The sequence below is a fragment of the Silene latifolia genome, chromosome X, assembly GCF_048544455.1.
Source record: "Silene latifolia isolate original U9 population chromosome X, ASM4854445v1, whole genome shotgun sequence".
NCBI classification, from domain to species: Eukaryota; Viridiplantae; Streptophyta; class Magnoliopsida; order Caryophyllales; family Caryophyllaceae; genus Silene; species Silene latifolia.
Genome location: NC_133537.1, coordinates 338,795,097 through 338,819,925, shown reverse-complemented (window position 1 = coordinate 338,819,925; position 24,829 = coordinate 338,795,097). Strand labels below are relative to the sequence as shown.

At 35.7% G+C, this 24,829-nt stretch overlaps 5 protein-coding genes across 6 annotated transcripts; 2 read left to right on the top strand and 3 right to left on the bottom strand.

The window, feature by feature from the left end:
* The first annotated feature begins 2,489 nt into the window (after window positions 1-2,489).
* Window positions 2,490-7,658, top strand: LOC141619309 (non-specific phospholipase C2). 2 transcript variants are annotated; one of them, XM_074436336.1, is made up of 4 exons: window positions 2,490-3,502; window positions 4,394-4,897; window positions 6,474-6,650; window positions 7,152-7,658. In XM_074436336.1, the coding sequence occupies exons 1-4, from the start codon at window positions 2,890-2,892 to the stop codon at window positions 7,460-7,462; spliced, it is 1,605 nt and encodes a 534-aa protein (XP_074292437.1). In that variant the 5' UTR covers window positions 2,490-2,889; the 3' UTR covers window positions 7,463-7,658. The 2 variants fall into 2 exon arrangements, with proteins under 2 accessions (XP_074292437.1, XP_074292438.1); XM_074436337.1 differs by lacking the exon at window positions 6,474-6,650 and having other exon boundaries at window positions 2,731-3,502.
* A 69-nt stretch (window positions 7,659-7,727) lies between these two features.
* Window positions 7,728-10,973, bottom strand: LOC141619310 (hydroxyproline O-arabinosyltransferase NOD3-like). The gene is made up of 8 exons (XM_074436338.1): window positions 10,489-10,973; window positions 9,206-9,273; window positions 8,860-9,055; window positions 8,671-8,768; window positions 8,510-8,579; window positions 8,347-8,418; window positions 8,009-8,122; window positions 7,728-7,923 (listed from the first exon to the last, which is right to left on the bottom strand). The coding sequence occupies exons 1-8, from the start codon at window positions 10,882-10,884 to the stop codon at window positions 7,861-7,863; spliced, it is 1,077 nt and encodes a 358-aa protein (XP_074292439.1). The 5' UTR covers window positions 10,885-10,973; the 3' UTR covers window positions 7,728-7,860.
* A 1,059-nt stretch (window positions 10,974-12,032) lies between these two features.
* LOC141619306 (uncharacterized) lies at window positions 12,033-13,813 on the bottom strand. Its single transcript, XM_074436333.1, has 2 exons — window positions 13,716-13,813; window positions 12,033-13,595 (listed from the first exon to the last, which is right to left on the bottom strand). The coding sequence occupies exon 2, from the start codon at window positions 13,420-13,422 to the stop codon at window positions 12,193-12,195; it is 1,230 nt and encodes a 409-aa protein (XP_074292434.1). The 5' UTR covers window positions 13,423-13,595; window positions 13,716-13,813; the 3' UTR covers window positions 12,033-12,192.
* Window positions 13,814-15,186: 1,373 nt separating this feature from the next.
* Window positions 15,187-18,332, bottom strand: LOC141619307 (uncharacterized). The gene is made up of 4 exons (XM_074436334.1): window positions 18,121-18,332; window positions 17,256-17,404; window positions 15,988-16,092; window positions 15,187-15,907 (listed from the first exon to the last, which is right to left on the bottom strand). The coding sequence occupies exons 1-4, from the start codon at window positions 18,316-18,318 to the stop codon at window positions 15,373-15,375; spliced, it is 987 nt and encodes a 328-aa protein (XP_074292435.1). The 5' UTR covers window positions 18,319-18,332; the 3' UTR covers window positions 15,187-15,372.
* Window positions 18,333-22,593: 4,261 nt separating this feature from the next.
* Window positions 22,594-23,682, top strand: LOC141621015 (uncharacterized). Its single transcript, XM_074437741.1, has one exon. It carries the CDS (start codon window positions 22,594-22,596, stop codon window positions 23,680-23,682), a length of 1,089 nt encoding a protein of 362 aa, XP_074293842.1.
* The last annotated feature ends 1,147 nt before the right edge of the window (window positions 23,683-24,829 follow it).

Sequence of the window (24,829 nt, the reverse complement as noted above, 5' to 3'; positions counted from 1 at the left end):
GGAGTAGCAACGGAAGAAATTTGGTTGTGCCGGTATGCCATAAACCAGCATTCGTCGAAACTCGGATAATCGTGAAAAATGTATTAATGATTGTTTAATGCTCGTTATTTGAGGCTGAATTGAATAGCTTAACTCCTTAAATGACCTCGGACGCGTGATTGAAAAACTGAGAGAAAAAGAAATAGGGTCCGGTACGACCTTCCGAACGGTTCAAATTGAAGTGTATACACTTAAATTTGACCTGTTCGGGAGGTCGTATCGGACCATGTTTCTTTTTTTCCCGGTTTTTCTTCCATGTGTCCTGGATTATTTCAGGAGTTACCCTATTAAGTTTGAGCCCCCAAATACAAAGTATTAATCCATTTTTTCATGATTATCGGAATTTCACTCAAGGTCAATTGATCGCATACCGGCACCTTAAATGTTCCCTGTTGCTCCTCAAAATTTGAATGGCCTCTTTATCTGGCATGAGTAATCCACTGTGCGATTTTGGGAGATTTTTGCTCCGGGTCCTTGTAGTACCGAAAACCGTGTATTTTACACTTCAAATTGAGCTGTTCGGGAGATCGTATCAGACCATCTTTCTTTTTCTCCCGTTTTTTCTTCCACGTGTCCAGGAATACTTCATGAGTTACCCTATTAAGTTTGAGCCTCAAATACCGTATTAATCCGTTTTTTCATGATTATCTGAATTTTAATCAATGCTGGTTTATCGCATTCTAGCACTTTCAAATGCTCTTTGTTGCTCCTCAAAATTTTTGTGACTGCTTTATTTGACATGAGTAACCCTCTGTGCGATTTTTGAACATTTTAGTTCCGGGACCCTGTAATCCCGAAAACCGTGTATTAAACACTTCAAACTAAGCTGTTCGGAAGGTCGTGTCGGACCATGTTTCTTTTTCTCTCGATTTTTCTTTCACGTGGTCAGGATTACTTCATGAGTTACCCTGAAAACTCTCTTATAAAAGAGTGACAATACAATTTAAAACAAAACATGAGAAAACTCTGAAAAGTTTTAAATATATACTTTGTTCTTCATAAGAGAAAAGTCGAAAACAAGATAACTTTACTCCACAATAAAAAGAAATTTCTTTTTTTTGGTGTCAACTGTCAAATAAAACGTAATACCATTACAAATATTGAAAATTCATAATTTATAATCACAATATCTCTTATTTAACCATTTAATAGGTCTTGGTATAGACGAGTGGGGCGAACAGACGGGTAAAGACCTCTAATAAAATGGGTAGGGGGACAAGGTGGGGCACCCCCCATATGCTTCCCACTTTATGACAAATGGGTATTTTGTGAGGAAAAATGGTATCCGTTTATATGTATAGACGGATAGTACACTACTCATAGTTTCAAACAAGATAAATATTCTCTTATCACGTAGTCACGCACCCTTGTCAACTTTTGTCTCCCTTTTTATCTTTGGTTTTGTCCAATCTTGTGCATTATTGTAACTTTGCGTTTCACTTTCTCTAAATTAGCTCCCCACTTCTTTATTTTTCTTTTTGTCCTCTTCTATTTGTAATTTAATTAATTCTGTTGTAATAAATTAAATAAAACAACGAATTCTTGAACTTTTTGGGAAAGTGGTAAACAAGTTGAAATGAGAATTGAGAACTACGGAACACAGTTTTTCACACTTATTTAAGTTTAATCCAAATTTTTTTAAGGTAAGAAAACTAGTTGAAGTCACCGGCTTTTAAACCACCTCGAAAGAGTTGGATATAAATAGCCAATAGAAGTCATAAAGTCAGCTTTGAATTATTGGAACTGGCCCCATATCTTTTGAAGTTAAATTCAGTTTTTAATAGTTATGTTTAGTTCGGGTCGATCCAGTTCAGTTTAGTTCAAATCACTTAAGTTCAATTCAATTTAATTTAATTTAATTCTATTTGTTACTGCTTATAAGTTCAATTCTGTTCAGGTTCATTCAATCAATTCAATTTAGATCAGTTCAATTCAATTTAACCAATTTTAATTAAAGTAGTTAAAAAATAAAAGGCGAAAGAAATAAACGGTTATGAGGGAGTATTCGTTATTCACAAAAACTTCGGAGAGATGATCTCTCGATAGTGTTATTGAGAGACCTCTCATATGATGGGTGATGAACCCACTGATTTTCTTTTTCCCCTATTATGTCTCCCACTAAATTAGTGGGAGACGATCTCTCATGAAACCTACTGTTCGTTATTAACCTTTTTATTCATCAAAAAGTGTACTTCAATATGAAAAAAAGTATTCTCTTTATTCTAATGAATAGTTTACATTTAATTTATTTTATGGGAAAAAATAAAGCAATTGACTTGAATGGAGGGAATATTAGAATGAAATAACTCTAAAATCCTTAACATTTAAAATATTCCACCGTTCTCACGCATTAAGATCGAAAAATCATAGTTTTGGAGTACATGCAAACTTTATCCTCATATCATGCATTTTTGGAACTATATATCACAGATTTATAACGACAGCAAGATGCATGTATGATTCTATATACACAAATTTTCTTTTGTAACGCGCTATAAGCTTGTAATGATGAATATGTGTTTATTTTATGATAAAAAATATTCATTATTTCATTTATCTGATAAATAAAAATTTATAAATGTTACTTTATATCATAAAATGATCATATTTTCTCCGTATTGATGACCGTCTCAAGCGATAATAAACGAGTATGTATATGGTATATAACGTATATAATCCAAATTTGCCCATAAATCTTTCCAATCACTCAACTTTCTCCTCATTTCTCAACAAAATCATCCATATATACAAACTTTTCTCCTTAAAGTAAAACCTACTCTACCATAAAACACAGTCTTTAGAAAATTGACATAAAAATTCATACAAATTTTTTAAAATTTCTCAAAATTTATGTTTTCAACTATGAAGAATAATAAAAATATATTTCATTTTTCATTTACAATATTTTTCATCGTACAAATATTAATATTTTTAACGCATGCAGCGACAATTAATAGTAGTCCCATAAAAACAATAGTTGTATTGGTTATGGAGAACCGGTCATTTGATCACATGTTGGGTTGGATGAAGAAATTAAACCCGGAAATAAACGGGGTAGACGGGTCCGAGACAAATCATTTATCCGTATCCGATCCGAATTCAGAAATTATAAATTATAATGATACGTCACATTATGTGGTTGACCCAGACCCGGGTCATTCATTTCAAGCAATGAGGGAACAGATATTTGGGTCGAACCAAACCCGGTCTGATGAACCGGCTCCTATGAATGGGTTTGCTCAACAAGCTTATTCTGTAAATGGGAGCATTGAGATGGCACGTCATGTAATGAATGGGTTCAGACCAGATATGATACCAGTTTATCAGACTTTGGTTCAGGAATTTGCTGTGTTTGACAGGTGGTTTGCTTCGGTTCCGTCTTCGACTCAACCGAACCGGTTGTTTGTTCACTCGGGTACTTCGGGTGGTGCTACTAGTAATATTCCTGCATTGCTTGCTAAAGGTATTTTCTGCTACTATCTCATTTTATGTATTTTGATTTTCACATTTTTCATGTCGAAAATGAGTTGGTATCATCCGTAGTTAGCGAGTCTTGATATCACCCTTTCAAATATCTGAATATGAAATTCGTCAAATTAATTAAAAGAATGCATGTGAAAGGATGATATGGAGATTTTCCTCATACTTATTTTTTTCACAAATTGAATTGCTTACTATTAGTTTTTTTTTTTTTTTTACTTTGTTTTACATTGACCATGAATATTTCAAATGGTCGTTGGATACAAAGTGGTTTTAGGGTTTCTGATCACAAATAGGATTATACATCGAGCTCTATGTAAGCATTGTACAACTAGGATATAATAAAGTGAGCTTATGTGTATTTTTTCTGAACTTATTCAAAGTTTGTATCTTAATGTGTAAATGGATGAGCTCAGATTCTATATAATTAAGTTCATAATCTTTAAAATAAAACTCGAATACTTTATTACATAGTTCGAGTTCTAAACCGTACAACTTGTACAACTGGAGCCGTCTGGAGGTATAGTCCATGAATTAGTTTATGATGCCCCTCGGTTTGTATTTTAGCTAGTTTATGTAGTCAAATACTTTGTAATCTCGTTTTATTTTATTTATATCAGTTCATCATTGTCCAAAAAAAAAAAGATACAAATGTATTCACATTTGTTATTAATAAATAATTCATAAAATTAGATTTATAACAAAATTATTGTGGAGTATATATGGAAATAAATGTTGTCAAGATGTTACTCGCTTTGTCTTTGGTCATTTATTTACCTTTTACATTTTTTATGAGAAATATTTTAATCAAATGCGTAGACCTTCGTATTGAATATGATAAATCTTACCGTTTTATAATTTTGAATTGTAATAGGTTACCCACAAAGAACAATATTCGAGAATCTCGAAGATTCCGACATAGGATTTAGAATATACTACCAAAATATTCCGGCGACATTATTCTACCGGAACCTAAGGAAACTCAAGTACATTCCCAAGTTCTTGCCGTACGGCATGTTCTTCAAGAAGCATGCTAGGGAAGGCAAACTTCCGGGTTACGCTGTTATCGAACAACGTTATACGGATACTAAATTAGACCCGGCTAATGACGACCACCCGTCACACGACGTGTATCAAGGACAATTGTTTATCAAGGAAGTTTATGAGACCTTAAGGGCTAGTCCTCAATGGAATGAGACCCTTTTATTGATTACTTATGACGAACATGGTGGATTTTACGATCATGTCCCTACACCGTTAATTGGGATCCCTAGCCCGGATGGGATAGTCGGACCTGAACCGTTCTTGTTTAATTTCGATAGGTTGGGGGTTCGAGTCCCTACTATTGCTGTCTCGCCTTGGATTGAGAAGGGTACAGGTAATATTCTACTTGATTGCTTAATTACTCATATTATTCCAATGATTAATTGTATCACCTGGTGACGTTATCTCATTTTTTATTCACGGAAAGTTGGTAGGTAAGTAAGCATGCAATTGATCTTATAGTGGATAATCACATGAATTTCAAGACTTTAAGAATTTTGAGGCTATAAAGTAGAAAAATAGTCAAAAAGAGTTGACACAAAATAAAATAAAAAATTGACAAAGTTGGATTTGATCATTATTAGACAACAATTTCAAGTTGGCACAATCATTTCATGTTCAAGTCACACTTCAAGATCTAGTCCTATATGGTCAAGGTTTATTAAAATGAAAGGTTTGTTATTATTTGCATTAAAAAATCGGATTTCTCCCTTATAAAATAAAGTAAATGTAAAATATTTACTGGGACAAAGGGAGTACTTACGTGAGTCTAATAAAAGTATTTTTTTTTTGTCAGAATAATTTGAGTTAGGACATTGAATTTGGTTCGTGTCTTTCGTTATAATCAAGATTAAATTGTGAATTGTGATATATTTAGAGATTGAGACCGAAATTAACATTTTCATATCATCATCAAATAACCGACACCAAATTGTCCGAACTTTTGATAAAGGATTTTAATTAGCACTTGTAACTTGGAAGAAGATTTTTATGCACAAAGATAAAAGATGGCCATAAGTTTCGGATCTTTTTTTTGTATTTCATTATTGAAGGACAATAATCAAGTAGTGTCACAAGTTTCTTCATTTCACACAACCTTTTCTTAGGGTTTTTGGAGTTATGTTGGTTTGAGAATTGTGGCCCTCGTGTTATCCAATGTGTGTCCCTTAGCCCCATTATCACTCTCCTTCGGCGTTATTGGGCAGTATCAAGTCTCGATATCATACTCTCACATGTCTTTATGTAGAGTTTATGTCTAGGTACCGTTGTTTCACATGTTATATAGGTTCATCATTTTAATAAACCTTATACAGTATATTACATGTGAGAGAATGATATTAAGACTCGATACTTCTATTTGGTAATGTCGTATCATTTTCCACATATGAAATGACTTGTGCTCTTTTTTCTCCATTAAGTGACCTTTTTATTGGTTATATATTATTAGTAATGCTTTCAAGAAATTGAAAAGGACACTGATATTGAGCTTTTTATGTTGTCTACATCTTATTCCCTTATAACAAGGCTTTAAGATGAAGTTATTATAGATAAAGAGCAATACTTTTGAGGTAATTGCTCAAAAGATGAATTCACAACTCATGTGAACCCGTCACGTACATTGGAGGACCTTGGTTATGTTGGAAAGGGGACAGATCCCCTTTCTGAACGACTTATTTGTGTTTGTGGTTAGAAACCATTGTGCTTAAAAAAAAAAAAAAAAAAAAAAAAAAAAAAAAAAAAACTTCGTCACATAGGAAACCTTTAAGTCTAGGCGTATTTTGTATATCTCTTATTTATACGAGATTTTATTATTTCCTGTTACATAATTTTCTACGAAGTAAAATTTTCCGACCTTAAAGCAGAGAATTCTGGGCAATAAAACAATCTTATTCTATAATTTGTGTTTGCAGTGGTGCATAAACCGAATGGACCCACACCGACATCCGAGTATGAGCACTCATCCATTCCGGCAACGGTGAAGAAACTCTACAACTTAAGCAGCCCATTCCTAACTAAACGAGATGCATGGGCTGGCACTTTTGAAGGCATCGTACAAACCCGAACTGAGCCCAGAACTGATTGTCCAAGTAAGTCCATCTATTATCTACATTGTAACATATAAATGCGTTTTTGCGTAAGACGACCTTATTCGTAAGACTAGCCTATTAAATACTCTTTCTGACTCAGTTATTTGTTTACCTTTTTTATTCCTAAACAAATGATTGGGACGTAGGGAGTGTAACCAGTAACTCTATAAGTCCATTAAGATTCATTGTCTATATACGGAGTAGTTTATAAACCAAATATTCTCGGATGATCACTAATATGTCCTGACTTCAAAAGATATGTCCCGTCTTAAACAAGAATTTTCAGCCTTTTCTTACCGCAACTTCAAAAATCAAAACAAATTTCCTCTGTTCCATTGAGTTATTTACATTTTCCAAAAATATTCTCACGTATTAGGAAAAACATAAACAATTCAATGGAACAGAGGAAGTATCAAAGATGCATATCCAAATTAGGAAAATAAGTACATAACTATCTGTATTAGTGTAAGACAGTCTCACACTCGTGTTGATGATATGTAGTGCAACTACCGGACCCAGTGAAGATAAGGCAAGGCGAACCAGACGAGAACAGAGAAATGAGCGAGTTCCAGCTAGAGCTAATGACGCTGGCCGCAGTGTTAAAAGGGGACAACATATTGACAAGTTTCCCAGAGAAGATTGGCAAGGGTATGACAGTTAAACAAGGCAAGGGTTATATGGAAGAAGCTGTCAAGCGGTTTTTCGAGGCAGGTCGACTTGCTAAGAAGATGGGAGTCGACGAAGATCAGATTGTCAAAATGAGACCTTCCCTTACTACCAGAGCTTCTAAATCTACCTCTCAACAACCCTGAGTGTCCCGTCCCCTTACTACTAGATATTCGTAGTAATGAACAAATAACGTATCTACAAAATTGTGATCCTTGACGGGATAAAATGTCTCTTATGTCGTACTGTCTGACAAGTTTAAGGCAACTAAAATTCGAATAGCCCTCGTTTATCTGCACAATATGCATCATGATTCAAATGAGGGCCGATTTCTAGGCTATATATCTTTTGCGCTTGAAAAAGCGCGACTGTTATGAAAAAAGTCGACAGGTTCAGAGAAATATGAAGGAAAAAAAATTTGTATGTATTTCATTGTGTCCTACAATCCTGTTTTTGTTCTCTATTTCTCGTCTATGTTCATACAAACCAACTCTCTAGACTGTAGTCAGTTTAATATGCCGTAAAATTTCTCTGTGGTACACAATCAAATGCTTTCCCAGCCAGGAATGTTTGCTGAAGCTTGATTCACCATTTTCACTAGTCTAACCTGCACCAAGATGAGTATATATAGATTATAAACATTATTTCTAAGAATTTCGCGAATTTAAGCAAGAATGTCATCGGAGACGTACCACGCTCTCAGGAACTCCAGGAGGCGGAAGTGTAAGATTCTTAGGCGGAGCTTCAGTCAGATACATTCTTTTGTCGAAACGCCATTCACCAACTTTGCCATACATCAGTTCTCCCTTCATGATTGTGATTTTGCAGCACAAAGTTACAGAGTATATGTGAAAAATTATTTTAAGTACTGTTAAGAGTATAAAATCAATCTTGGGACTTCAACCATCAGCTTAAGCTTTTAGTTGAGATGGTTTAATGACATGGTATCAGAGACACCTTATTAAAAGGTCACAGGTTCAAATCTCACCGCCCTCAAATTTCTAAAGTGGAATATTTATTATTTACATACCTTCGAGTTAAAATCATTTCCGTAAGTGTAATGGATGATGTAACTCGTACCAACTTCTCGATCAAATGGAGGCTGAAACACGGAGATTGACATAGGATATATCAAAAACTCGAAAATTTAGGAATAGAGACGCTGAGACGGAATTAGAATGTGTTAATCATACTTGAACCATGAAGTCTTTGTACAGAATGTGCTCAACTCCATGCAATGCTGAAGCTATGGCATATGCATACCTTCACAAGAGTAAGAAGAGTAACATTATTATCGACAAGGGCCGTAAATAAATTAACTGAAGGTAAATAAGTAAATGTACGAGTAACTCACATTTCTTGTACCCAACCAAATTTTTTATCTGCCTCTGGATCATACTTGATGTACAAAGAAATATTCATCCATGTGGGCGCGATCTCTTTCAGCATTGTCTGCAACAACGACAACATTACTAATTCGAACAGAGACGGGACTTAACCCTTAGGTTAGAAAAATTCACGGCTAAAGCCGATTGCTACACACCTTAGTTATTATAACAGGAGAATTTCCTATCGGATCCACTTTCGCTATGGAGCCTTCAGGGTAAAACTTCCTTATAATCTTCTCATTTTCGGCTGGTTTGATGTAGAAAAAAGGATAAGCTGCCGGATATTTTCCTTTCGACAGGTTAGGAAGCGGTTTAACGAATATATGGTCGGGTTCAGCCATCAGTACATACCTAGCATAAACACAGGGCTCAATTCATTCACAATATCATGTTATATACTCTTTCAGTCCCGATCATTTGTTTACCTTTAAGGTAAACAATGATTGAGACGGACAGAGTAGCTTAAGAAATTTTACAAAGTCTTACAAAAGAGGCACTCACTCTTCCTCTATTGTTGCATTTGACAACCATTGCACAAAAGCCCATGGCCTGTTTAACACAACATATCCCTAATTCAAAAGATCATATAAACTCGGATTAAGGATCATAGTTATCGTTAAATCAATTCTTAATTAACAATCAACTAACACTAATCGACCAAGTAAACGCGATTATATAATAAGCTATTTGCTAGAAATACATGTTACCATGACTTGAACTTCACTTTCAGAACAATTAGTTGCATTTAAACTAACCTATATTCATGGAAAATGAAAGGGCGCCACCGGGTGACATCTAATTTGGACGCCACCCTCTCACATGGGGTGAGTGGGGACCCTTTCAGCTAAAAATGGTTGTGAGAGGGTGACACCCAATTTGGGCGTCACCCGGTGGCGCCCTATCACATAAGTTCTGTAAGTCCTACGTAAATATGTACACTAACAAGTCGATTTCATACATCTGACCCCTCTTATCTCAACATAAACTACATGCATAGTCTGGAGCGAGGGGGGGCTAGTAGGGGCGCTCACCCCTGCTGGCGTTTAAAAATCTCGAAATTTTTAGTTAAAAATTTTGAATTTTTTCGAGGTCCCCTTATAATAATACCTTTCTGCCCCGCTGAAAATTTTCAGCCCGCTAACTTAAAATCCTGGCTCCGCCGATAGTCGTATAATAAGTGACTCAATAACTTGTAAAACATAGTCCAAATTAAAATACCAATGAAGAATTTTTTGGCTAATGAGTGTTTATTAGCAAGCTAATTAGGAAATTAGTGTTACTTTCAAATTATTTTGGTTCATAGTGTCCACGTCATCATTTTTTATTTTTATTTCAATTTTTATACAAAACGCTAAGAAACTTAGCGGCTTTACAAAATGTCATTGTCCAACTATAATATTTGTATCTATTTTCTTAAAAAAAAAAAAAAAAAAAAAAAATTAAAGGCAAGGCCGCTGAGAACTTCAGCGGCTTACTCCAAGTTTCCAACAATTTCATACAAGTTGCATTAGCTACGCTACAAAATGACGGTACTGATATGATAAGCCGCTAAGATTCCTAGCGGTTTTACCTTATATATATATAAAAAAACTAAGTGAAGCCGCTAGGTTTTTTAGCGGTTTCATATAAAAATTGGAAAAAAAATTATAAGTGATGACGTGGACACCATGAACCCAAATAGTTTCAAGTGAACGCTTATTACCTGATTATTTTGCTAATTAACGCTAGTTAACCAAAAAATTCACCAATGAATCGCAAGCAAACAAGTTAAAATACATGCGAACCTGATCAACACCATCTGGTAAAGGGTTAACAACAACAGTAGGAATCTCCTTCATTAAGTTATCAGCGCGACCCGAGTGCAAAACCCGTGTAAACCCGCCCATATCGGACCCGGGCAAATCCTTCACCTTGTTATACCAGTAATACATGACCCTGCATTGCCATTTACTATAAGGTGTACTAGTGGCAGTCACCACAACATGAAACTTTGGGTTCGGTTTACTCACCCGCTTCGTTTCCGGCATCTTTATAACCGGGTCATCTTGACCCGGCCCAGCCGGGTAACCCGTGTCAGAATTTTGTGTTCTTATAAAAAGCATAGTAGTAATGTTGTATGTAAGACAACAAAACCCAATTGTTAGTGCAACCATTAACAACATTGTTTCCCTTTCCTTCATTTTTTTTTCGTATAAGCGGTTTTGAATGATGATAAAATCGCGAAGAATTCTAACCGGATACAAGAAAAATGGTATAAACGCGTAAGCGGTTTTGGATGATGATATAAAATAAGGAAGAATTCTAATAGGATATGAGGAAAAAAAATTATACTGGTATAAGCGGTTTTGAATGATGATTCATGTTAGTTGACCTGAAGACGGGTATGAATGCGAAAAACAGCAAAATTGAGAGAAACTAATAAATCATCACAGAATGAGAAGTAGTAGGTGAATAATTATTATGGTAAATAGCAATAAATATGGTGATATTTTCAAGAGAATTCTGTTACTATATTAAAGACAATTTAAATTTTTAAATGTTTTTCATGCATTTGTGTTCTGAGAAATATGATGAAGAATACTTGATTAAACATGTTTTGTATCACATGGAAATGAATACAATGTGGGACAATTAACGAGTAAGGGGTACGTAAGAAATATTAAAGGGACCCCTTTGTTGCATTTTTAAGTATGATTAATAAATAAATTTGTTGACTTCGTTTCGGTTTGACACGAATACACGATAGTTAAAATTAACAAGTGGGAAATCGAAGCTGAGACCTATTGTCTATAATATCTCTGTCTTAAACTGTTAACGAGATTGTCTAGAAGATGGAAGATGCCATCATGCCGACATTCTTTTGGACGCCTACCCGTCCACCCGGAGATTAAGTAGTCGGATTTTATCAGTCATCATGTGGACGGGTTGCTCGCTGAAAGACCCGTTTATTCTAGGGCCAACCCATGTATGCGGTATGCTCCTACTCTCTTTCGGCTGGGAGAATAATAGTACTGCTGATGACTAGCCCAACAAACAAAACTAAACACGTCCTGCTATAAGACGATCTTATAAAAGAGCTTAAATACGTTCGATCCACATAACAATCTTCACAGGCCCAATTAAACACTTGAGTAGGAAATGTAGCAAGAGACTGTTGCAAACCAACTCCTACAAAAAGTGAAAAAAACTAATGCCAGATTGCCAGACCTATAAAAAGAACATAAATTCTTACTGGTGATGGTCGGCACTCACAACCATTTAAATTATGTTAAAAAAGAAAAGGAGTTCTGAGACGTCACAGTTTGTGAGGGCCACAAGCAAGACTTGCTGAAGGAAGAATTAGGCATACATTAGGTCAAAACCAGTAAAACTTACATTTCAACATTAAAGCTTGATAAACTATGATTTTTTGTGCCTGCATTATTTCCGTCTCACCCAATTTTTTGCGATTTTTTGGAAGATGCAAGTCTTTTTTTGTGCCTTACATCTCAAAAAAACGCCCGACTACCATAAAATACCCGCGAACCATCCTTCTTATTCTCCGCTTCCAAATTGCCACTCCTTTCCATAATTTGGATCATATTTCCATTATCGACACCATCTGGGTTCGGGTTGAGATCTATGGGTAGCTTCATTTTAGCCAAGGACTCAGTAAATTGTTGCATACTCTTCATATACATGTCCACAATCTGCTGCTGCATTGCAGACTGCTCGTCTTCAATGTCCATATTAACCCGACCTGAAATAACCCGACTCAAATTACTATAACCAGTGCCGGTATTATTCCCGGCTTCATTTTCACTCACATTTCTACTTCCATCTTTCTTATCATCATCTGCATTACTCTGTTTATCCTCTGTTTCCGCCTCTGATATGCTCCTCTCTATTAAACTCAAATGAACCGTGTTTTGCTCCTCGCTTACACTAGCCATTGTCGAGCTGAATACACCGGAATTTTGATTACTCGGAGAAATTTCATTCACCACCAATGAAATACCATTCATATCATCATCGTCATCTTCCTCTACATCCAAAACAGAACCAAGATGAAGAAACGAACCAAAAGAATGATTGTTATTAGAGTTAAAATACCCGGAAATTATCATTTGATCTTCAGTATTTGCACTTACGTCCGGAAATTCAACTCTTGAGTAATCATTTCGATCTAATAACACAACTTCTGAAGCTATAGATGAATTTCTTCCAGATAAATTCGGAGACGGAAGGGAAGAAACAAAAGGATACTTTGTTGAGGTTAATGTAAGACTCAACTTTACAGTTCCTGCAGGAGAATGGAAAAGATCGGTCGAAGAAAGACTGAAATCCTGGCAAATAATTTTCCCTCCTTGCTTAATTATCTGAGAAAGCGGGACCAAAGCAAAACCGAGAAGCTGATCTTCCATCAAATTTCTAGCTCGGCTTTGCATCCAAACCTCACATTTAAGGACAGCAGCATCAATTTGTGCAACATTCAACATCAGCTTCTCATCAAATTCCGGGTTTTTCCCGCCTCCAACAATGACCCGGGTTGATACCATATCATCAGGGTTGTAAGTAAGCGAGAATTTAGCATAGACATCTTGGTTATCATAGATGCATATATTATGTATGTTCCTAGCATTATGAGCAAAGATGTCTAGCATTCCGGCGTATTCACTGTCACCTTCTGAATTGCCAAAATGGTAACAAAATCGCGGTGTTTGATTCAAAGATTCCATTTTTACAATCGGAATTAAAGGTATGGGATGACAATAGGTATTGCTTTAAAGGGTAGTAAAAGTTGTGCAGTACTTTGAAAGCCAAGAGAAAGACTAACAGTAAAGTAAAACATTAAGAGCTAAAAGCAGTCTTACATTCTCGACGACTTTTGACACGAAAACTTCACCTAGACCTGAGAAAGAAAAACCGAAAAATAATCGAGACGATTAGAAGAGGTGGGTAAAAGTAGTAGTAGGTGAAATGGAGAAAATGAATGCAGATGATGATGATGATATGAGAAAAAATGTGCTACCTTTTATATAAGAATGATGCTAAATGTTCTTTCACATAGTTTTCATATAGTATATTTTCAAGGGTTATGGGTGGAGGATAAAGATATTTGAGGTATAGAAAAGACATAAGAGACTTTGCTTGACAATGCAACTTCCACTTCTAATACTACTAATGAGCTCTTTCTCCACTACATTGAAAATGGGATGGTCCTACTTCTTGACCTCATAAATTTTGATTGCCACCACCACCCACACTTCTCATATTCTTTTCGCGGAAAAGTTCGAGGGTATGAGACGGACTTACACGTAAGACCGACTCATTAATCTTACAGGTTTATGAGAAAAACATAAAGATATCGTCCCATGCAAAATTTCGCATAGGTCGTTGGTCCTCCTCCTACTACTAAATTACTAATGAGCTCCTTCTCCACTACATAGAAAATGGGGAGGTCCAATTTTGATTGCCACCCACACTTTTCATATTCTCTTTGAACAAAAGTTCGAGGGTATGAGACGGATATACATGTAAGACTGACTCGTTAATCTTACAGTTTTATGAGAAAAATACAAAGATATCGGCCCATGCAAAATTACGCATAGGTCGTTGTTTCTCCTATTAGTGATGAGCTCGTTTGCCACTACATTGGAAATGGGGAGGTCCTACTTGACCTCATAAATTTTGATTACCACCACCACCCACACTTTTCATATTCTCTTTGCACAAAAATTCGGGAGTATGAGACGGCCATGCATGTAAGACCAACTCGTTAATTTTACGTCTATAAAAAAAATGCAAAGATATCGTCCCATGCAGAATATCGCACATGTCAGCTAACTTAACTAGTAAGGTCGTTGGTCCTCCTACTACTAATGAACTCCTTCTCCACTACATTGGAAATGGGAGGTCCAGTTTTGATAGCCACCCACACTTTTCATATTCTCGTTGAACAGAAGTTCAAAAGTATGAGACGGACATACATATGAGGCCGACTCATTAATCTTACAATTTTATGAGGAAAATACAAAAATATAGACATATCGTCCCATGCAGAATGTTTTACATGTCAATTAACTTAACTGGTAAGATCGTTAAGAGTGGTACTCAAAAATAAGGGTTTGAAAGCTATCTAAATATATGTTAACCTTGTAGACTCCTTTGAAATGAGGGAATAAAAGACACCAAGTACTCCACTACTACTTGAACTTCAGGGCAAGGGAATTGGACTTTTCATTAAGTCTGTGTCAAGTGGTTCAACAAAGAAAATTCAGTGATCAGTATCCACATACCTGGAATATAGATAAGCTAAATATCTTCTCCATTGCTGGATCAAACTACCTACACAAAAACAACGGAACAATACACGTCAATCAGTCAATGAAAGAATCACAATGTAGACTAACTCGTAGGGGAAAGGGACCGAGAGACGACTTGAGAATCAGAGACTTACAATAAAGTAAAAGCTAAGTAATTAACAGGTCTTAATCATTCACATTTCACAAGTCACAACCCTTGATGCAGGGCATCGGTTTCTTGATTAATTTTTCAAACCCAGGAATAAACAGATGAATTAATTCTAATTAGTAGATATTACAGAGAATGCCTTGCTCAAATATACTTAAACATACCAGTCACCTATTATGTCTTTATTTTTACAACTATGAAATTAAAATGAGATACTAAACAGTGGTGACGGAGACAATTGACGGACAAGGCTGCTGCCTGCCTAGCCTAACTAAGTGCTTTTCATGTTTAGCCATGGCTGCCTTATCAGCGGCTTCCCTCTTCAGTGCCCTCTTTGCACGACGGCCTGTTAGCTCTTTTCCAACCTCTTTTTCTTTCTTCTTGGGCTCGTAAGATGGGCTCTTATCTGGATCCATGTCTACTTCTTTCTGTTTGCGCTGACGAGATGAACCTGCACCCAGGTCCTGAGGATTCGATCTGTGAGCTGGTATTGCCTCCTGGCGGCCAGCCCTTATATAACCGTTGTCACCCAACCTACGATTGCCAATGCGGAGTCCAGATGAGTTATGGAAGAAGACATCATCGAGATCATCATCTTCTTCCTCATAATCGAGCTGATACTGATATTGGTAGTAGAAAATATCGTCTATCTCGTCATCAGGGTCATCTCGGTGCTCCACCACTAAGGGTGTAAACCATGTGGCTCTCAAAAGCAAGCATATACTCTCTTCAAACATGTAATCCTGCAAACTGCAAGAAATTCATTACTTAATAACTCGTACCTGCCATCAAGGGACCGATGCAATATATAGGTTGGTCCTGGGGCATACCTGCCATCAAGGGTCCGATGAACACTAAGAGATTCAAATGGATGCTTGCACTGGGGGCATTTGGGATGCTCATGGTACGTGGCCCATTGAAGGATGCATTTCACACTGAAAGTAAGATAGCATAAATCAGTTTAAAAACTTAATATTCCTTTTCTAAAGCATAAAAAGAAGTAACGAAAGTAAGGTCAACTTCGCATGATGAAGGTATCACAAACTACAACGAGGGGAGGGGGAAAGAAAGGCTGCGACCCGATGATAAATTCTAGAAGTGCTTAATTTATCAAATGAACATAGGAAATTTAAAAATAACTGCACATTGTCGCGGCAAAATTATTAAAATGATCAACCATTTGCTCCGCCTTAAGAAAAATATTTTCCACTCAAACCAATTCAATGATTTATACACATTATTAATTAGCTCCTGAAAACCTTGTAGATTACTCAACGAACAATGCACCGATTGCATAAACTAAGAATACAGTATAATGTAGCTAGTAATCAGGGTATATGAAGGATTTAAGGGTAAACCCGGCAACAGGTTCGATTCATGGTCCCTAACTTACTACTATTCCTTTATTTTATCCGCATAGAAATCGACCATGCCTTCCTCTCTAAATGGTTAAAGAATAACTAATAGCCCAAAAATATGAAAAGTATATTAGCATGCCCCATTTAAACTCCACCCTTCTATCCAGTAATGGCTTCCTAGTTCCTACGGCAGTAGGCAAATAATAGTATTTACGCATAAAATCTCTTATTTTGATCCTGGAAACTTCGCATTATAAGTTTATAACCGGTGAAACAATCACTCAACTCTTTGCAAACACGACTTGTGACATTATTAATGCTCTGCTGCAAGAAAGCACTACTACATTAATCATACGGAGTACTTCTTTAAACAATAATTTATAAGTAAGTTACACAAAATATCTTTTTCGGAGTATATGAGTAACTGTTTTGTTCAAATAGTTCAAAACTCATGAAAACAATCAACACAATAACCTCGATTACCAACACACTATTAAAACACAATCCCACAATTATCACAGATGAAACCAAACATAGAAAAGTTCTCTCAATTTCTTACTTTCGTCATCACAACTCACTATTCACAATCAACCTCTATTCCCAAACCCACGCTACAACAACAACAACAACAACAACAACAACAACAACAACAACAACAACAACAGCGACAACGAAACCAAACTACCAAACCCAAACAAAGAAATGATAAATCAGAAACGCGGGAAAATGGGAGAACAAACCAGTAAGCATGCTCGCAACCTTTAACAAGAGCAGTTTCCTGAAGCTCAATATCGTCCAAGCAAATGGCACATACCCCATTGTGTACCTTCACCATCACCATCATCTCAACCCCCTTCTTTTCTATCTCCTCATATTCCTTCTCTTGCACCTGTTCCAAACAGTACCGGATTCAGAAACATTTATTTCCAGGATCCCGTTAAATAATCTACTAGTACTTCATTAATATTATCACATACAAATTTACACATTTCAATTTTTTAAACATAAAAATCAGATAAAATACACAAAATAATTCTTTAGTTCCAACTTCCAACCCACAAACAACAATGCCGTGATTGCAAACTAATTCGGGGTCTGCTAACATGAATCATCTATCAAAAATCGCCCATAATTCCAAATTTCCAACATTCAATCTTTTCATAACAACAACATTGCCGTAGTCCCAAAATAATTTGGGGTCGGCTAACATGAATCATCATTCAAAATCCGCCACATTCCAAATTTCCAACCCTCAAATACCCAAAAAAAAAACACCCAACAATATTAAATCCTTTCACAAAAAACATCACCTTAGTCCCAAAATGATTTGGGGTCGGTAAACATGAATCATCATTCTAAACCAAACAAATACAAAACAAAAACCCATCAAAATTCAATCTTTTCCCAACAACAATGCCTTTAATTCCAAAATGATTTGGGGCCGATTAACATGAATCATGTATCAAAATTCAATCTTTACACATACGCATAACAAACCCAGAAAACCCAGTAATTAAATTTAACTAATTAGAAATAAGGTAAATCTAGATATGATAATAAACGACAAATTGAATTTGAAAAAGTGATAAATAATCAAAGATTTACCTGATCAGGGACGGTAAAAAGGGTAAGATCGGCAGTAAGAAATTGATCAACAAAGGGGGTTACTGTAGTCATATTGCTAGGTGAAGAGAAATTGTTACAAAAAGTTGGGTAAGTTGCGGGGTAAATATTTGAAGTTGCGGGTTGCCCAAGGAATAATTCTTTGTCTAAAACATTTGAGATTCTATTCCATATTTCCATTAAATAAAAAAGGAAATAAAAATTGACAGAAATTTAATAGTATAAAAAAATAAGGGAAATGTTTAAAAAATAAAAAAAGGAAATAAATTTTTAATATACGCATTTATTGTACGGGTGAATTAGTTGTTAATTCCTAAAATAATACTTCAAAGATTTGGAAAGTATTTAATGTTTAAATACAAATTAATGGTTTTATTTATCATCGCTCGAAAAATAATACTATTAAAAGTCTAAACTAAAATGGCTCATAAAGTCCACGTCAACAAAGCCACGTGTGATTGTAAAAAGCCACGTCTGATTAACGCTATGCCACATTTGCTTTACAAATGACACGTTTGCAATAAAATTGCCAGCACATCAACTTTTTATCAATTTCAATAAGTATTGATGATGAAATTTGTGACGTGTCATGCTGCAAAATACTTAGAAGAGCTACGGAGTATTAAGCAAATGGACTACTAAACGGTCTTTTGATTTGATTTATGAGTATTATTTACTAATCATAAAGACAAAACAACCGTTCATATTATCAAGTTGTACATCTTTCATTTAAGTCTTCATGGCTATTTCTCTTCCTCTCTTCATCTATCTCCTTTACGGTGGGAATTTCTCCGCTAACGGCGATGACACTTCATATACTCCTTACTCCTTAGCAACCATTTATATATATAAGACGACATTAAAAAATCATAACAACTTTTTGCGCTATTCTTATTATTCATAATTCATAATTTGTTCTATTAATCCCTCCCTGACAACTTATTTTTATGTAATTGCAGGTTGTTAGAATCATAAATCCTTTTTCAAGCAGTTTTCAAGCAATTGAGACTCTTTGGTTCTTATCAAATCGGTATTTTTCAATATGGTAACCTAAACGCTTTGTTCTTTATTTCTTACTCATAGCCTTACCGCCTTAGTAATGCATGTTTGCTTTTGTTTAGTTTTCATTTTGGTACAAAGATAACTAAGAGAGGAGGAAGCAAATTATTAGATGATAAATGGACCAAATTGAATGCATAGGATCAATTTGATCATCAAATACATTCTCAAAAAAGAAAGGTAACAATCGACTTGGACACCCTAAATGAAAAAGGGTAAACAAATGACCGGGACAGAGGAAGTATAAGGAAGCTTTTGTGTTTTTATAATTCTATCCTAATATAACAATATGTTCTAATATCTTCTTCTTGATGTCCTACCTCCTATCTCCTATTTCATAAATTCTGTCTTCCCAGGGGTGTTGGTTTTGAAAAAAAAAGTCATATAATAAAGACTTATGTTCCTATACCAATTAACGAGGATTTGGAAGGGATTAAGTGAATGACATAGTTAGAGGAGTTGTCGTACATTTATATACTCGTAGAACGTAAGTAGCAAAGAGTGGATCATCAACCCACCAATACAAACCCATTTAGCAAGAGGACATGCAATTATGTGTGGCACTTATATATGATAATTGCATTTTTGGTCAAATGATAATATGATGGGGTGAAGGTATGTGATTGAGTAGAGACACTCTATTTCGCTGTTGTTCAATTGCCTCTGTGGACTGATTGGTAGCCATTGACAATCTCATATTATTATTATTGAACATGGAGCGAGTAGGGAGTATAGTGCAACTTAGTTCAATATAGTTCGTTGTTTCACTTTGCTTTGACGATTCCTTTCTTTCCATTTTTTCAAATCTCGAATCCTAATAGGCCGTGATGAATGTGATTATTATTGCATGGATATTCAATACTATTGAAAAAAACTTATGCTCAACTATTTCCTACAATAATACAGCAAAGCAGCCATGGAAAGCCCAAATAAATACAACTGAAATTGCAGGATCAACTAATTCAGCCGAATAAAATAGGAGGATTAATTTTATTGCGAAATTTGGTGGTTAGATTTTACAAGTTAGAAGACCATTTGTATTTTTTTTAAGTTATAAATTATGGCGAAGTTGACAAATGGAAGTTGTGAATCCCTGCTGATTTATCTTCTCATATTATATTTTTGGTTTGTACAAAAAATAATATTATTATCTTAACTCTTACTAAGAGATGGATGCGGCCGGAGGTTGGAAGATGGAAAGTTAATGTCGACGGGGCAGTGTTGCCCTAGAGAGAGAATGGGATATGAGTGGTGGTCCGTGGTGGTGAGGGTGAGGTGAGTTCGTGCGGTTGTTCTCCAAGTCAGGCTTAAGAGCCGAGTGTTGTGGAAGCTAGAGCTGCAGAGCAAATGGGTTTGGAAGTAGTGACCTTGGAGTCTTACTCTTTGAACTTTATAAATTTCTTGAAGAAGAAAGTCATACAGCATAGTTTGAGTGAATATGTGACGGGATTCTATTTTAAATATTGTATCATCTGATTTTATGGCTGGTTATGTTTTTCAAAAAATGTGACAAAGTACATATCCAAATTGCCCAGGACATAGAGAGAATTGGAACTTTTGAGACGTAATTCATGTAGAGTATTTTTTTTACTATTGGTTTACATTATAGAGTACATATATAAATTGTTGGTACGTCGGATGTAGACAAACGCGATGGTACAAATATTGCACAACAAATTGTTACTTAAATGTGTAAACATCTTTTGGGTTAGTTTATTTTACATTAGAATTAGTATGAAATCACTAGCATTAAATTCTAAAGGTACCCGTGATTTTCACGGGTCACAAAACTAGTTTAATGTTTAAATACAAATTATGTTGAAGACATGTATTATGTAGTACTCCCTCCTATTCATTATATTCTTCCCTATTTCCTTATTCGGATTATTCGGGTTTTCTTCCCTATTTCCTTTTTTGGGTTGATTTGTGTGGTCCAAATTAAATTGCATGTGGGGTAGTGTGTTTTGTGTGGTCCAAATTCACTTTCTTAATTCTTGTGCAAAAAGGAAAGGGGAAAAATATAGTGAATAGGAGGGAGTATATCACAATTATTTAAGTTTTCAAATTAAATATTTGCGAAAAAGGTAGATAGATTTTACGCATAAAATAAAAAATATGTATAAAAATGAATCTCAAAATCAGTCAATATATTTTTGTGGGATTATGGGTTACTAGTTACTACTTATGATTGTACTCATACGATGTTACCGAGTTCACGAGCTGTACTAGATTTATTCATTATTTAAACTAGAGCATATGAATGAAGTCAGGGTTTGTTGTTAGGAGGTAATCGTCAATGCTGATCCCCGGAAATCCATTATTGTTAATGTGTATATTAGAGTATATGTATTCGAATATAGGTGTCTCAGTTTCTAATGTTTGTAAGTTATACGTGATTTGTCGACTACCATGTTGGATACACAAACGTTTAAACATTAGGGCTTGTGTTTGTCTATGTGTGGTGGAGGCTACATGCCTATACGGCCCTTACATAATTCTGCACGCCTATACGGGCCCAATGTAAAAGCCCAAAAAGAGCAAGAAGACCCATAAACTTGTGATTTAACATCGTCCGATGATTAATCTTTCAGTAAGTCTATCCACAAACTATCCATCTTAGGGGGTGTTTGGTAAACAATAGATTGATAAAATTTCAGCATATTCAAGGCTTTTAGCATGTTTGACTCAACAATCTACTAAATTACGTGTTTGGTAAATAGCACATTGAATCAGTAGATTGAGCTCAATCTACTATTTTCCAGAATGCTGCTTCTACCAGCATATTCAGTTTAGTAGATTGTAAAAAATGAATCTATCTATAATTTACACATGTATACAACTGTAGAAATACTAGCAACATTCAAGCTACCAATCACATTGCACAGAAGGATGGCACACGGATTGATGACGTGGACAAAGTTAGTTAGGAATTGTGTTAGTTTGTTGAGCTTTGTATATAAGTAGATAGTTACACACAATCATAATTATTACACTGTAAACAAACACAAATATTATACTCTCAATAAAACCTCTCTTTTATTTACCTCTGTTTGTTAGCTCAAGCTTGAAGCTCATACAACAATGGTGATTAGGGTTGGTTTTACATGGTATCAGTCGCGTAGGTTCTGATTCCTTCATTTTTTCTTTCGTTTCCGCAACTTCTGATCCTATTTTTCTCATAATTCTGGTAATCATTCTATCTCAAATCAGTAGAATTCCAGAATTTCTTCATTTCTCATTTCTGCATAATTCAATTGAATTTCAGAAATTTTTCACATAATTCAATCGCTGATTCTTCGCATACTTCGTTCGAAGTTCGTTGAAATTCGCTTTTAGTTTCTGAATTGTTTACTTCTCTTGCAAATTCCTCCATTTTTCCTGTGATTTTGTTTAAACATGCCGAATTCTAGTGATTCTGCTACATCTGTTACTCCTTCTGCATATGCTGTATATGATGATCCTCTTTACATCACAGCTCATGATCAAATCACAAATAGTCTTGTTGATACGCCTTTTAATGGTACTGATTTCATGAATTGGAAAAGAGAGATTATGCTTGCTTTAATGTCCAAAAACAAGGACGGTTTCATCACAGGAACTTGTCAGAAACCAGCTGTAACTGATAAAAAGTATGAACACTGGAAACGAGTTGACATTCTTGTGATGCAATGGATTTTACATTCTATTGAGAAGAAATTGCGTGAAAATTTCAAGTACGTCACTTCTGCTAGACAACTTTGGGGCGAATTAGTTGAATGCTATGGTCAAATCAATAGCCTTGAGTTGTATCAGTTAAAAAAGGATTTAGGTGCTATATCTCAGGATAATTCCATCGTAGTTGAGTACTACAGTCGTCTGAAAAAGACTTGGGAGGAGATTGATGCACTTGATCCTATTCCTCAGTGCACTTGTGGTGCAATGAATTCTTGTACTTGTGTACTTTTAAAGAGAATGTTTGATAGAGAGATGCAATCAAAGTTACTGCAACTTCTTATGGGTTTGAATTCCAGTTTTGAGAATGTCAAGAGTAACATTCTCACTATGGAGCCTATGCCTACTATCAACAAGGTTTTGGGACTCCTTCAGAAGGTTGAGAAGCAGAAATCTATCAGTGATACTGCTGGTGCCTTGACAGAGGCCAATGCTTATGCCAGCATCAAGCATCCTTCCACACAGCCTGAATCTTCCTCCAAAAGAGTGAAGCTGGACACAGAAGAAAAGCCAGTCAAAGTCTGCTCACACTGCAAGAAGAAGGGACATGATGTAACTGAATGCTACCAATTACAGACCTGCACTTTCTGTGGTGTTTTTGGTCATGTGGAGCATCAATGTTACCAAGCCAGAAGTCTTGGCAGAGGCAGATCACAAGGAGGCTATGGATCTCAGGGTGGTTATGGACTTCAAGGAGGATATGGTAGAGGAAGAGGTCGTTCTAATAGCTATCACAAGAAAGGTAGCAATGTCTACAAAAGAACTGACAAATAATGCGAGATCTTTGTGAGGTATAGCATCAAAGAGAGTGATCAACTTTCACCATTTGATGACAATGAATATGATTACTACACCACTGAACACGTCTTTAGTCAAGCAAAATCTTCTGATCAACAAAGTTTTGGGACTGAAGAGATGGTGGACAAGGTTGTTCAGAAGGTTATAAAAGCTCTTGCTGATAACTCAGCTCATTCTAATGCTTCTTTTGCTCTTCCTGCTACAAGCTTTGCAGGTATAACATCTGCTTCTAAAACTCTAACTCCTGGTACTAAGGGTCATTCTAATGTCTGGATAGTTGACTCAGGGGCTTCAGACCACATGACTTCTTGTCTGTCCTTAGTACACAATGTTAGAAGTCTCAAACAACCAATTTTAGTAGGATTACCATATGGTAGCACTAAATTGGTCCACAAAACTGGTACAGTCTATTTGACTGCTTCCATTACTCTATATAATGTCCTGATCATACCTGATTTTAAGCAGAATCTTTTATCAGTAGGAAGACTATTACAATATTCTGGTCTAATACTCATTTTCCATTTCAATGAGTGTTGGTTTCAGGACCCTTTAAGTAAGTTGGTTGTTGCCACAGCAAAAAGGAGTGGAACTCTCTACCTAATAAAGAGTCAGGTGCAGGCAAGAAGACCAACTAGCTTGTGCACTTGTTTTAGTTTACCTACGAATACTATAAATAAGCAAGTTATGAATGTAATAGCTTGTACTGCAAATAAATGTACCCCTGACACTGATGTAATGTTGTTGCATCAAAGACTTGGGCATAGCTCATTTGATAAAATGAGACATTTACCTGATTTCCATTTTTCTATTGATTCCAAATTTCATTGTGAAGCCTGTGCTATCTCAAAGCACCACAAACTTCCCTTTCCTGTCAGTTTTTCTCATGCTAAGACCAGTTTTTCTTTGATACACCTAGATGTTTGGGGACCCTATAGAGTTCAGGCTTTGTCAGGTGCTAGTTCTTTCTTAACAATTGTAGATGATTACACTAGGACAACTTGGACCTTCTTGATTCAATCTAAGGATCAGGTCCCACATCTTATCAAGGATTTTTTAGCTCATGTAGAAACACAATTTAATGCCAAGGTAAAAGTTATCAGAACAGACCATGGTACAGAATTTG

Coding starts and splice junctions, on each gene's coding strand:
- LOC141619310 (XM_074436338.1), bottom strand. CDS start 10,884: ATGAAGGAAAGGGAAACAATGTTGTTAATGGTTGCACTAACAATTGGG. Junction 9,056..9,205: donor AATGCAACAATAGAGGAAGA/GTGAGTGCCTCT, acceptor TGTTTATGCTAG/GTATGTACTGATGGCTGAAC. Junction 8,580..8,670: donor TTTGGTTGGGTACAAGAAAT/GTGAGTTACTCG, acceptor ACTCTTGTGAAG/GTATGCATATGCCATAGCTT.
- LOC141619309 (XM_074436336.1), top strand. CDS start 2,890: ATGTTTTCAACTATGAAGAATAATAAAAATATATTTCATTTTTCATTT. Junction 3,503..4,393: donor TCCTGCATTGCTTGCTAAAG/GTATTTTCTGCT, acceptor GAATTGTAATAG/GTTACCCACAAAGAACAATA. Junction 4,898..6,473: donor TTGGATTGAGAAGGGTACAG/GTAATATTCTAC, acceptor TTGTGTTTGCAG/TGGTGCATAAACCGAATGGA.
- LOC141619306 (XM_074436333.1), bottom strand. CDS start 13,422: ATGGAATCTTTGAATCAAACACCGCGATTTTGTTACCATTTTGGCAAT.
- LOC141621015 (XM_074437741.1), top strand. CDS start 22,594: ATGCCGAATTCTAGTGATTCTGCTACATCTGTTACTCCTTCTGCATAT.
- LOC141619307 (XM_074436334.1), bottom strand. CDS start 18,318: ATGGAAATATGGAATAGAATCTCAAATGTTTTAGACAAAGAATTATTC. Junction 16,093..17,255: donor GGTTGCGAGCATGCTTACTG/GTTTGTTCTCCC, acceptor TCTTACTTTCAG/TGTGAAATGCATCCTTCAAT. Junction 15,908..15,987: donor CATCGGACCCTTGATGGCAG/GTATGCCCCAGG, acceptor AATTTCTTGCAG/TTTGCAGGATTACATGTTTG.